Raw genomic sequence first — 14,824 nt, 5'->3', positions numbered from 1 at the left:
ATTATGAATAATGCTGCCTGATTATTCAAGACAAGTCTTTATGCAGGCTCCAAGGGTTTTATAAATAAGCTTAAAACATTAATGTTTTTATAAAATGGCTTGTATCATGCCCCATTCAGTAATGTTATTGTTCAGCCTCATTTTTAATAAATTTCAATAAAATAACAATGACTAGAATTTTCAGAAAGTATCTTCTGGTGAATTTAGCTTTCTGGTAAAGTGAGGATTTGACGACATGGTATCTTTTTGTTTTGTTTCAATGTGTCCCCAAATTCTGCTTTTGCAAACACAGTACAATAAGCCTAAGAATGTTTCACAGATAATTAAAAGTTTTGCAGGGTCCCCTGATGACTAAACAGGGAGCCGCTGTCCAAGACTTTAGAGAACAATGTCTAGCAGAATGCGTTTTCTAAGCTGTGAATCTAGCATGAGGTTGCTTTTTAAGCAATTCCTTAGTATGAGTTATTTTTGTAAAACCTGCTCCTAATCATCTTAGCGCCATTTATTTGTGCCTAACTATATTCCAGGAACCTTACACACTTTCGCACTCTCATATAGCTCACAGACTCCTGGTGGACAGGTGGGCACACCAGTGAAGATGGTGGCCTTGCACTGCTCTCGCCACATACCACATGCACCTGGATTGTAACTCAGGTCTGTCTTCCAGGTCTGTTCTTTCTATTGTACTGCTTGGTGCCAACCTGCACATGTAACTGCCTCTCTTAAAAGGTAATTCTGCAGACTCAAGGAATAAGCGATTTGGTTTGTTTTCATAGTCTCATACCAGGGCCAGTTGATATGCTACCAAATTCCTACACTAATATCTGGAAAGCAAGCTGATTACCACCTATGTATACTTGCTCATCTGAGCAGAATAATAACAGCTAGTATTTATTGGGTCATAATACTTGTCAGACACCAATAGGCAATTGTAAATGATTTTCTCATTCAATCTTCTCAGATATCTGTGGAATAGATACTACTGTTATCCACATTTCACAACTCAGCACACTGAGGAGTCGCAAAGAAGAAAAGTTGCCCATGAATAGGTTATTTCTTTCATGTATTTTTAAATTGAGGAATAATTATCATTTTGTTTAAATATTGATCAAGAGCACCGGTGATTTAGAAACCAGGTCATTCCATAAATTGAAACAATTTATAAAAATAGTTTTACTTAAAAAATATTTTTCTAAAAAAATTTTGTTTAAAATTTTTTTTTAATAAAGGTTAATGGGGTGACAATGGTTAGTAAAGTTACATATGTTTCAAGTGTACAATGCTGCAATACATCATCTAAATATCACAATGTGTGTTCACTACCCAGAGTCAGTTCTCCTTCCATCACCATATGTTTGAACCCGTTTACCCTTATCTACCACGCCCTCCCCCATTACCCTCTGGTAACCAGTAAACTCTTGTCTGTGTCTATGAGTTTTTGTTTCTTTATTTGTTTGTCTTATTCCTTGTTGCTTTCAGTTTTATATTCCACATATCAGTGAAATCATATGGCTCTCGACTTTTTTTGTCTATTTCACTTAGCATAATAATCTCAAGATCCAACCATGTTGTTGCAAATGGCACTATTTCATCTTTTCCTGTGGAACAATAGTATTTCGTTGTGTATATATACCACATCTTCTTTATCCAATCATCTATCAAAGGACACTTTTGTTGTTTCCATGTCTTGGCCTCCGTCAATATACAAAACCTTCCCAAAAGCAAAAGTCCAGGACCAGATGGCTTCACTAGTGAATTCTACCAAACACTCAAAGAGGATCTAATACCTGTCCTACTCAAACTCTTCCAAATATTGAAGATGAGACAATACTCCCTAACTTATTTTATGAGGCCAACATTACTCTGATACCAAAACCTGGTAAGGATAACCCCACAAAAAAGAAAATTACAGATCAATATCTCTGATGAATACAGATGCAAAACTCCTAAAAAGATTCTAGCAAATATAATACAACAATGCATTAAAAAGATTATACATCACAACCAAGTGGGATTCATCCGAGGGGCACAAGGAAGGGTCAACATATGCAAATCAATCAATCTGATACACAACATAAACAAAATAAAAGACAAAAATCAAATGATTATATCAATAGATGCAGAAAAAGCATTTGACAATATATAACATCCATTTATGACTAAAACACTTAATTTAATGGGTATGGAAGGATAATATCTGAACATATTAAAGGCCATATAAGAAAAATCCTAGGCTAATATCATAATTAATGGTGAAAAACTGAAGCCCTTTGCTCTATATTCAGGAAAAAAACAGGGCTGTCTCCTATCACCTTGGCTTTTCAACATACTATTGGAAGTCCTAGCCAGAGCAATCAGGCAAGAGAAAGAAATAAAAGGCATCCAAATTGGGAATGAAGAAGTTAAATTGTCACTTTATGCAGAAGACATGATACTATTGGGTTGTCGGAAAGTCATGATGCATTTTTGCAATGAAAAACATAGAAAAAATACGTTATGACTTTTCCGACAACCCAGTATATACAGAAAACCCTAAAGATTCTACCAAAAAAGCTGTTTAAATAATTTTTAAAAATATATTATTTTTACCTTTGCCCACACTGACATAAAACTATCTTCACCTTTAAAGCCAATGTTGTCCTTTCCTCTACCTTTTCCTTGGATCGTGAATTCATTTGAAAGGAAGTCTTCCACAAACAAACATTTACAAAATGTGAAGAAAACAGGCATATTTTCCTTCAGAAAAATCAAAGCTAGAATGTTTAGTGATTAAAGTGTTTCCCCCAACTTGCCTCAGCTTGAGTGACTTCACTGCAATGACTTAGGAAGCAGCAGGCTCCCTTCTTCCAAATCACCCCATCAGAGAACACCTGTTGCCGAGCAGCAAGCCAGAGATTTGGACGGGATGTCACACACAGGGATACTTCGGTGTGGTCAAACCTGCATATCTGGATTATGAAGGGAAAAAAAATCTTTAATCGGGAAAGACAAAGAAAGCACGTTAGGATTGCTTATTCCAAATCTATATTCTGCAACAGTTCAAAAAACAGGCAAAGTCCCCACCTACCTCAAGGCTATGGGCCCCCCAATACTTAGCACAGTTATCCTCAGATGATACCACTTCTCATGGTGAGATTCTTCCCTGTCTCCTGGGTGAAGCACCGTGATGCTAAGTCTCTCTCACAGTCAGTAAGGAATGCTCTCATGCTTTCTTTTAGAATTCAACCAATTATACAGGTCTGGGTTAATTCTTCCTTTTTGCATTTAGATAGACTGTTATTTTCCACATGAGTTTTTTTTATGTTCTTGTATAGTTTCAAAAACTATAAACATATTGAAACAAGAACATGAAATATAGGGAATCAACAATAACACAGGGGACAAAACCCATAGAATGAGGTAGTCAACGACGTACCTTTTGTACATTTCACCCCACCGCAACCTCTCCAGAGGCAAGCTCAGAAAGCCACAGGCAGTTACTGTGAAGCCTCCACAAGACCAACAATCCTCATGATCCTACTGTCAAGTTTGAAATAGCAACCTAAACCAAACCAACCTGGGTTGTTGGATCTAAAAGAAACCCAAGTGTCTTCTGCCATAAAATTTCTGTGGACATCAGCCCCTGATTCTGGGGAACAGCGGTGCTGGGCTGGGGATGTGGTTCCCTCAGCAGCAGAGTGATATTTGGAGATTAATACTGAAAAGGTCTACATGAGAAGTCAGGTGAGTCCTGTTTCTGTTACACTTTCTCCATGACTTTCTCACCTACCACAGATCTCACTCCCAGCACCTTATCCCAACCCTGACTTAGAGTTCTCTCCAAAGTCTAAGACTGAGGACTCTGCCTTGACTAGGTCCCTTGGCTCTTGAAAGCATTGACTGTGGTGGGACACAACCCCTCACAAATGGAGATTTTCCATACAAATGTAAATATCCCTTACAAAGGGCAACTTGTACTTGGTTTTCAGAGCTTCTTTCATGTCTGCTGTTTCTTCAAATTAACCATCCTAAAATAATCCTTACACCAAATTGACATAATTTGGGGTGACAAATTCTGCTCCCCTGCAGCTTCTAGTCTACAAACCTGTTCAGCATGTTACTATACTGAATACTGTAGGCAACTGTTACACGATGGTAAGTATTGGTGCAATGTGCTACATTACAAAGATGTTCCCATGGTTATGATGTCACTAGGCGATAGGAATTTTTTAGCAACATTATTATCATATGGGAGAATCATTGTATATGAGGTTCCCTCATAGACCAAAATGTCATCACGCAGTGCATGCCTGTATTCACTCATTTCAGAGGCTGTGATACATTCTGTGTTGTTTCAAGGGCCCTTTTATACCAGGGCCCTTGAGTGTCACCAGATAAAACAGTTCTGAAAAAGATTTTGTAACAGGCAGAATGAGGGCCTCCAAAATGTCCACATCATCATCCCTGGAAACTTTGAATATTCTATTTGTTATAGTAAGTGGTGGGTTAAGGTAGAGGTTGGAATACTTGTGCTATAAGTCTGCGGCTTTAAGATAAGAAGATTGGCTGTGATTGTGCAGGTGGGACTGCTGTAATGACCGCACGCCTAGAATGTAGAAGCAAGTAAAGGAGGAATAGTTGGAATCAGAGGGAGATTGGAAGATGCTCCACTGATGCTTTAGAGATGGAGAGAGGCCAGGAGCCAAGGAATGCTTGTGGCCACGAGAAACTGGAACGTGAGAGGAAATGGACTCTCTCCTGGAGCCTCCAGAAGGAAACTGCCCTGCAGACATCTTGAGTTTAGTCCATTGAGACTTGTTCAGGGGTCTAAAACCTAATACAGTAAGAACATGAATTTCTTTCTATATACCCCTACTGTGTAATTTGTTACAACAGGAAAGTAATACATTTATGTAATAAATATATATAATTTTTTGTAGGATAGTAAATTTTATCCTCTCTTTATCCTATTTGCTTCCCTCAGGTAAGTGCATTTGTGTTGAAATCCCACCTTAAGTAGAAGAAGTCATGTAAAGTCAATTTAGGGAATTTGCTCCATTAGCTGGCCTAATGCATTCTCCATTACATAAAGTAAATGTGGTTCTGACTTTCAGGCCTGTGTGCATTAAGATAGAAATGTAATTCATTACTAATATTAAGGTCAACCATTCTACTTTAAATCCATATGTTTAAATTTCTAATTCTTGCAGCTTCATGTTAATTTAGGCCTTCCCAGCCTATAGCAACACTATCAACAAAACAGGCTGAGACTTAACGTGAACAATGATGAAGTCCACATTATCAGGAAGAGCAGTGAAGCTACTGATGTAAAAAGAAAGACACAAAAGTGAAAACTGTGGTTTCAGATATTCCTTTGAAATAAAATCACATAAATTGGCTCAGTAGCCAAAAGAAAATGTTTCCACATGAGTAATGCAACTTGTGACTATTCTGTCCATCAAACAACAACACATTACTTGCAATAATATATATCTTTTGAGAGGAAATTATTCTGTAGAAATCCATGTTGCCCATGAAGTAAACAGGAATTTCCAAAGATTTCTGATCAAGGTTGGAAAAAAATGTAGGAAGGTTGAAAAAAGAACAAGGAAAAAACTGTCTATTTGACACAGAGCAGGAAGCTGAATCAAATGGTTACTAAAATTGTGTAGAGAAAAATGCCATGGGTATTCTGATAGGGATTGTACTGAGTCTACAGATTGTTTTGGGTAGTATGGACATTTTAACAATGTTAATTCTTTTTGTCCAATAGCACCATATATGCTTCCATTTATTTGTATCCTCTTCAGTTTATTTCTTCAGTGTCATACACTTTTCTGAGTACAGGTCTTTGCCCTCCTTCCTTAATTTATTCCTAGGTGTTTTTTGGATGCAGTTATAAATGGGATTCTTTTCCTTATTCTCTTTCTGGGAGTTCATTATTGGTGTATAAAAATTCAACTGATTTCTGCATATTACTTTTGTATTTTTCACAACACTAGAACAAATCATCTTAAAAGTAATATGGAACTACAAATGACCCAATATAGTCACAGCACTCTTGAGAAAGAACGAAGTTGAACATTTCATGCTATCTGATATCAGACCATAATACAAGGCTATAAGTCAAAACAGCATGGTACTGGCATAAAAAGCAGACATAATTCAATGGAAAAGAATACAGAACCCAGAAATAAACTGACCCTTACATAGTCATTTAATCTGTGACAAATGAGGCAAGAACATACAGTGAGGTAAAGAGAGTCTACAGATATATGCAAAAAAATGAAACTGGACCAACTTCTTACACCATATACAAGAATAAACTCAACATACATTAAAGGCTTATGTATAAGACCCGAAACCATAAAACTCCTAAAGATAACATAGGCAGTACATTCTCCAACATTGCTCATAGTAACATTTGTTTTCTAATATATCTCCTTGGGCAAGAGAAACAAAAGAAAAAATAAACAAATCGAACTACATCCAACTAAAAAGTTTTTCCACAGCAAAGAAAACAATCAACCAAACAAAAAGAAAACCAACTGATTGAGAGAAGACATTTGCTAATGATACATCTGATAAAAGGTTAATATCCAAAATTTATAAAAAACTGATACAACTCAACCTCAAAAGAACAATCACATTAAAAAATGAGAGGAGAACCTGATAGACATTTCTCCGAATAGGACATACAGATGCCTATTAGATATATGAAAAGATGCTCCACATCACTAATCATCATAGAAACGCAAATTAAAACCACAATGAAATGTAAATTCACACCTGTCAGAGTGGCCATCATGAGGAATCAACAAACTACAAATGTTGGTGAGAATGTGGAGAAAAGGGAACCCTCGTGCACTGTTGGTGGGACTGCAAATTGGTGCAGCCACTACGGAACACAGAATTCTATGTACAGGAATTCTATACTGTGTTATAGAATTTCCTCAAAAATTAAAAAGAGAACTACCTTATGACCAGCAATGCCACTTCTGAGTATCTAAGAAATCCAAAACAGTAATTTAAAAGATATATGCAGGGCCAGCCGAGTGGCTCAGTTGGTTAAGAGCTCGCTCAAGAGTTTGAGCTCTGAGCAACAGCGGTTCGAGTCCAGCCTGAGCTAAGCAGCCGCTGAGCTGCCAACCGATGGCAGGATGGCTCAGCTAAAAAAAAAAAAAAAGATACATGCAACCTTATGGTCACTGCGCCATTATTTAAATAGCCAAGATATAGAATAAACCTAAGTGCCATTCACTTGATGACTGGATAAAGAAGATGTGGTACACACAATTATATGCAATGGAACATTGCTTGGCAATAAAAATGAATGAAATCTTACCATTCATGACAACATGGGTGGACCTAGAGGGTATTATGCTAAGTGAAATAAGTTAGACAGAGAAAGACAAATACCATATGATCTCACTTATATGTGAAATCTAAACAACAAAACAAATGAACAAACAAAAGACACAGACTCATAGATACCGAGAACAAATTGATGGTGTCAGAGAGGTGGGGTTTGGGGGCCTGGATGAAATTAGTGACAGGATTAAGAAATACAACTTGGTAGTTACAAAATAGTCACAGGGACATAAAGTACAGCATACAAAATATAGTAAATAATATTGCAACAAGTATGTATGGTGCCAGTGGGTACTAGACTAATGAGGGGATCACTGTTTAAATTATGTAACTGTCTAATCACTATAGTGAACACCTGAAGCTAATATAAAATACTATTGAATATCAACTGTAACTGAAAAAAATAAATATTTTTTTAAAATTACATAGAGAAGTTAGACTCAAACAAACAGAAATTCCAGAATATAAATAAAATAAGTCTACAAACACCATCTGATTAAAGAATCACAATGTCTGAATTTGGACTTCGAGCCAAGAAATCAAGGGCACTTTTTCAGCCTCAGCATGAGTGTCCTTTTAAGATCGGTCATCCCAAAGAATCTTTTCAGAGCCCCCTTTATATCTTTGTTCCTGAGACTGTAGATGAAGGGGTTGAGCATGGGTGTGACCACAGTGTACATCACTGAGGCTGCTGCACTTGACTGTGAGCTGTGGGTCACAGCAGAGCTGAGGTACACTCCTAGACTTGTCCGATAAAATGAGGAGACAACCGAGAGGTGAGACGCACAGGTAGAAAATGCTTTATACTTCCCTTGAGATGATGACATTGCACGTATGGAGGACACTATTTTAAAGTAAGAATAAAGGATACCAGCCAAGGAACCACCACCCACTAGCACAGCTGCCAAATACATCACCAGGTTATTAAGAAAGTTGTCAGAACAGGCAAGTTGGATCATCTGATTGAGTTCACAGAAATAGTGGGGAATTTCTAAGTCTGTGCAAAAGGACAGACTCACCACCATTAAGCTATGTAACAAGGAATTCAGGACACACATGATCCAGGACACCAGAACCAGCAGTCCACAGAGCTGGGGGTGCATGATGACCATGTAGTGCAGGGGGTGACAGATGGCCACAAAGCGGTCATAGGCCATCACGGTCAGGAGAAAGACATCCAACGTGCCAAAGACTGTGAATAAATACATCTGGGTGATGCAGCTTTCATAGGTTATACCTTTGCTCTGTGTCTGGATGTTCACCAGCATCTTGGGGATGGTGGTGGAGGTGAAACAGATGTCCACAAAGGACAGGTTGGAGAGGAAGAAGTACATGGGCGTGTGGAGGTGGGGGTCTGAGCTGACGGCCAGGATGATGAGCAGGTTTCCCAACACAGTGATCAGGTACATGGAGAGGAAAAGACCAAGGATGAGGGGCTGCAGTTCTGGCTCCTCTGAAAGTCCCAGGAGAAGAAATTCTGAAACTCTTGTAATATTCCCTGTTTCTAGGAAGAAGAGGTGACTTCCAAGACAGGAAAATAGCATAAGTAATTTTCATAAAAACTGACATTACTCACATAGCTCTAATGCTACAATTTATATTTTGCTCCCAAGTGATTAATTTCAATACTTTTGTGTGGATCTGGTTCCTTCTAGGGGTTTGCTATGCCATCTCAGATTAGGAATTTTTGTCCCAATCTGCATCTTTCAAAAGAGACATGTATTTTATGGTTTTAATGAGAAATTCTTCATGTATTTCAGGCATATAAATTGAGTGCTCACCATGTTTTAGGTACTGTCTAGTCTGTGAGTATTGGATTGCTGAAAAACAGAAGTTCATACAAGTCAATGATGGAGGAAAATATACAAGTTAATAATAAAAATATAACATTTCAGCTGGTGATAGATAATATTAAGAAAAGCCGGGCCGGCCAAGTGGCATGGTGGTTAAGAGCTGGCTTGGGACACCAGAGGGCCCCAGTTCAGATCCCACATATGAGGACCAGTGACGCTGCCCTCCAGAGCTAAGATGCTGAACAACAGCTCAACCTGGAGCTGGGCTGCCATGAGTCGCTGGCTATGGCGTAGGCTGCAGCCCCTGTGGCAGTGGGTTGCAATGGGCTACCATATTTAGCCAGCAGCCAGCATGAACGGCCAGCAGCCGCAGTGAGTGGCCGTCCAAAAGCCAATGACTGATCTGCCTCACCGGAGAAGAGAGTAATGATATTGCCAACTTGGGTCAGTGAAGCAACATCCTCCACAACTAGACTGAAGAACAAAACGGACAGCAACTTGTCTGTTCCCCTTCCCTCAATTCCCCAGCGCTGTTTCCATCCCCCAATTCCCCAATAAAAATCTTTAAAAAGAAAAGGAGAGCATGTCCTAGAAAAAGATACTGATCTGTGTATTCTCTATTTCATGGGCATTTAGTTAAGATTTACAAACAAGTTAACATTTGAACAGAGACCTCAGTGAAGAAAGGGAGAAAGAGGCAGTGTTATGTGGGCAAGTGTGTACTTAGGAGGAATGGCAAGTGCAAAGGCCCTGTGGTGGAGCAGAAGGGGTTAATGATCTGTCCAAAATTAATATCAGAATATCTGATGGGACTTGATTATAATTTTTTTCATTGCTTCTTGGCAGTGTTTCTCATCCAGAAATGATTTTGTGAGTGAGGTGTCTGGCATTGCCTGAAGGAATACTGCTAAACACCTACAATCCACTGGAAAGCACCCCCACTCAATTATTATTCAGCCCACAATGTCAACCGGGAGAAGGTGAGCAAACCTAGTCAAGACCAGCACTTCAACTTGAGTGTGCTTATGAATCAACAAGGATCCCACCAGAAATAAGAATCTCAGTCAGCAGGTCCTGGGGGCTCAGAGAGGCTGCATTTCTAACAAACTCCCCGGGGGTGTTGATGCTGCAGGTCCTGGTCTGTGGACCACGCTCTGCATAGCAAGGCTGAGGTCCTGTGCCAGAGTCAGGTGTAGGCAATTTCAGTTCTTCTCAACCAAGTATTTCTTTGCATGAATTTTTAAAGCAATAGTGTATTCACTCATTTTAGAAACTGTGATAAATTCTGTGTTCATTTCTCTTATATAAGGGCCCCTGAGGGGCACGGAATAATACACTTTTAACAGACTTTGTAATGAGCAGAATAAGGGCCTCCAAAATATGTCCACACCCTATCCCAGTGCCTTCGCATTGGATACTTTCATAATAAGGGAGGATTGGTGTAGAAGATGGACAGGCTTGCTCATCGGCTGACTTTTAAAAATGAGCCAGGATCATCCAGGTGGCACTAAGGCAACTATAATGGTCTTCTAGATGTAGAAGCGAGAGACAAGATGAAGAAGCTAAACTGATGGCTTTGAAGACGGAGGAATGGCCATGAGCCAAGGAAGGCAGGTGGGCAGAATACAACTGAAATAGGAAGGGAAACAGAACTTCCCCTGAAACTCTAGACGAAACCCAACGCTATAGACATAATTTCTCCATCACTGAACTGTTTTGTTCTCAGCACTGTGTACTCTTTGCCTAGAAGTTGTTCGATCTTCCATTTATACTCCCCAGTGCATGACAGAATTTCTCATTAAAAATATAGACGACAATGACCACCAGGGGGCAAGGCTGAGTGTGGGATAGGAATTACTACTACCTGTTCCAAAGAGTTTAAACAAGTAACAAACCAAAATATATGCAGCCTAGCCAGTAATAAAATAATTAAAAGTAAGAAAAAAATTTAAAAGTAAAACTATTTAGTATTCCTCAATAGACTTATTAAATAATTTTTTTATGTAAATACCCTGCATAAGAGAAGATCCTGCCATGTATGTCTCATGAATGGCTGTTTGGCTGTTTTAAGGTACTTTCTACCTCCACTAATCTGGATCTTTTCAGTGACGACACAACATGCTCAAATACACCCCATTTAGAAATTTCATACAAACGCTCTCATTTCACTGCACTGGCTCCACACCTAACACTACTTTTCTGCTCCTCAAACAGCAAACTCCTCAGATATGTTTTCATTGTACTGCCATCATTTTATGCATCTCACTCATTTTACAGACATCCATGCCTGTCACTTAATTGTTAACTATGGAACCTGTAGTGCAGATTCAAGCATCCTTATTAATATATTAAATGAATTAATTATAAATCAATTAGTTAACCAAACACAGACACGGTGATCTCTACTCTCTGGGCTGATTAGGGTCGCAGTGACTCAGGGAAGACTCCTCAGATCCCTTCCTCTCTGACCCTTTCCTTCAGTACCTGCTGGGCTCTCAGACTCACCTGGATGGGGTCTCTGAGAGGGAGGCCTCTGTGTGGAAGTCTGAATTACTCCCTGGAAGGTTCATGATGGAGACTGAATCTCTGTCCCCACATGAGACAGCAGGAAGGAGTGAAGCATCAGTTCACAGTCAGCTGAGGACTCAACAGCAACACCCAGGTCCTGGGCACCAACATGGTACAAGCTGAGAGACGCACAGAGGAGGCGTTACAGCGCTGTCTGTATCTGCTCATCAGGCACATTTCCTTCTTCTTATTCCAACTGCTAAGCACACAATTTCCCCCCCGGGGCCTCTGGAATAAAGAGAAAGGCAATTTTTCCTAATGAGTCTCTGATCCCAAATGACCAGTTTAGAATTCTGCTTTTAGTTTTATTGCTATATGTTGTGATCTCCCTGAATTTATAGGACATCAGTCCATGAATCTGCAAGTATCCTGTTCCCAGACCTTGTATTAGAATTATACAATATGCATGTTAGAAGCTTGAAAAGGTGATAAACCTGGCGATTTAAAAAAAATATCAACATACAAGTTACCAGCCTCCTGAAAAGGCAAAATGAAATAGGAAAGAGGTTTTTCCCGTAAGATGAAGTTTTCATCTTTTCTCTATTTCCTTAAAACAGCTCTCATAATTTTGTCTACGAACATTGTACAGAAGACACACATCTTCAAAAACAGAACTTGTATTAGAAAAATGGAGTCAGCAAGAAATAGAAGGTGAACCAAATTTGGCTCAATGGTCCCCCATTATTACTGTTGGTCTGGTGAACGCTGTGAATCTTGCTGAAATCCTCTTGGATTTCAGTGGCCTGAGGGACATTTGTTTGGGAACTAAGAGCTATATTGTCCAACACAGTAGCCAGTAGTTATGTGAGACTATTTGAAAATTATAATTCAAATTAAATAAAATTTGAAAATTTGAAATTTCATTCCCCACTCATACTAGCCTCAAGTGTTCAATATAGCAGCTGCCACATGAGACAGTGCAGACAGAGAATATCTTCTTTGCAGAAAATTCCGTTGGACAGCTTTGCCTCATATTTCTTTCAAAATCCCCAGGTGTCTGCTGGGCTGTTTCTCCACCACCTCAACCCTATGTCACTGAGTCCTCTCTTCCAATTTCATTATTTCAGGAACATTCTTGCTCTCCCTGCAGGTCCACATTGACCCTTCTGAAAATGAGGGCTGTATTTTCACGCACCATTTACTAAGTGTCATGCAAAAGGACATGAGGCACATATAACTCAAGTGTAAATGTTACTCCATATTGGTGGCATTCACCCATTCAGCCTATTTAGTCCCAAATGCCCTCTTGCTGATGATGCGAGAAGACACAGAGAACCACATGTTGACCCACTACTGATCACGTTTTACTTTGGGCTTACAATCTGTTGAGGCTCATTTCTCATCTCAGGGTCACACACTGGTATTTTTGTCTCATCAGAGCTCCTTACAGCAACTTGAGGGCAGTAACGCATGTATTTCTTCAGTACTGTTCACAAGTCAAGTATTGGTTGAGATCTCTTGTGATAATTGCTTTTATATGATACGAAATTATACCAACGCGGGGACTGAACTTTGGCTCAAAACTTTCCCCAGAGGGGATTTGAATGTGAACTAAATATTAAATATCAGGAAGTTCTTGCCGATGTTCCTAAGTGCAATAGTGCTGACAGAGGATGGTTGATACAAAACAATGCATGCGTAGTATTTTAATGAAGTGTCATACTGTGTGCTTTCAAATGCTTCCTAGCAGAAATGTAATACAGACAAAGCAAATATTACAATGTTATGTGTTAAATGTATGTAATGAACATGTAGGTGATCACTGTACTAGTATTCACTTTTTCTCTATGTTTAATATTTTTCATAATACAAAAGTTGAAAACATATGTCACACCACTAGCATATCCTGTGGGCTTCAGTGGTTTTTACTTTTTGTTTGTAATTTGTTTTATTTTGGGTTTTTTTTTTTACTGTTTCTTTCCTATTTATTATTTATTGCTAAATAGTATTTGAGTGTATGGATATATCACATTTTGTTTATCTACACACCAGTTTGTGGACATACAGAGGGTGCCAAAAACATTTATACACATTTAAGAAATGAAAAACTGTATTAAAATTATAATACAATGAATGACACTAGCATGCATTTGATTAATGCCATTTTTTGAGGGAACGTCATACTACCCATTGCTACCGTAATTTAATTCAACTTCGAAAACTAATACATAGATAACATTTCTTTACATACGTACAATTTTTTTCACCCACCCCCCCCATATGCTTTTTGTGCTAAATGCATAATGCTGCCTAATTATTCACATAGCAGTCTTTATGCAGGCTTCAATGGTTTTATAAAGAAGCTTAAAATATTAATAATGTTTTTCTAAAAATGGCTTGTGCTCTGGCACCATCCAGTAAAGTTATTGTCAAGCCTCATGTTTAAATTTCAATAAAACAAGAACAACTAGAAGTTTCAGAAAAGGTTCTTCCGGTTAATTTAGCTTTCTGGTGAAGTAAGGGTTTGAGGACATGGTATCTTTTTGTTTTGTTTCAATGTGCCTCATCTCCTGCTTTTGCAAACATAGTACAATAAGCTTAACAATGTTTCACAGATAATTAAAGTTTTGCAGGGTCCCCTGATGACTAAACAGGGAGCTGCAGTCCAAGACTCTGGAGAACAATGTCTAGCAGAATGCGTTTTCTAAGCTGTGAATCTAGAACACAGCATGAGGTTGCTTTACAGGTAATTCCCTAGTATGAGTTATTTTTGTAAAACCTTCTCTAATCATCTTAGCACCATTTATTTGTGCCTAACTATATTCCAGGAACCTTACACACTTTTGCACTCTCATATAGCTCACAGACTCCTGGTGGACAGGTGGGCACACCCGTGAAGATGGTGGCCTTGCACTGCTCTCGCCACATACCACATGCACCTGGATTGTAACTCAGGTCTGTCTTCCAGGTCTGTTCTTTCTATTGTACTGCTTGGTGCCAACCTGCACATGTAACTGCTTCTCTTAAAAGGTAATTCTGCAAACTGAAGGAGTAAGCGATTTGGTTGTTTTCATAGTCTCATACCAGGGCCAGTTGATATGCTACCAAATTCCTCCATTAATTTATGGGAAGCAAGCTGATTACCACCTCTGTATAATTGCTCATCTGAGCAG

At 38.9% G+C, this 14,824-nt stretch overlaps 1 protein-coding gene across 1 annotated transcript; it reads right to left on the bottom strand.

Annotated features, from left to right (window-relative positions):
* Positions 1-7,889: 7,889 nt before the first annotated feature.
* On the bottom strand, positions 7,890-11,713 carry LOC109377987 (olfactory receptor 7A10-like). Its single transcript, XM_019634454.1, has 2 exons — positions 11,649-11,713; positions 7,890-8,871 (listed from the first exon to the last, which is right to left on the bottom strand). Exons 1-2 carry the CDS (start codon positions 11,711-11,713, stop codon positions 7,890-7,892), a joined length of 1,047 nt encoding a protein of 348 aa, XP_019489999.1.
* Positions 11,714-14,824: the final 3,111 nt, after the last annotated feature.

This window comes from Hipposideros armiger, unplaced genomic scaffold (genome assembly GCF_001890085.2).
Source record: "Hipposideros armiger isolate ML-2016 unplaced genomic scaffold, ASM189008v1 scaffold_1679, whole genome shotgun sequence".
Taxonomy (NCBI): domain Eukaryota; kingdom Metazoa; phylum Chordata; class Mammalia; order Chiroptera; family Hipposideridae; genus Hipposideros; species Hipposideros armiger.
This window is presented reverse-complemented; position numbering and strand designations above follow the sequence as displayed.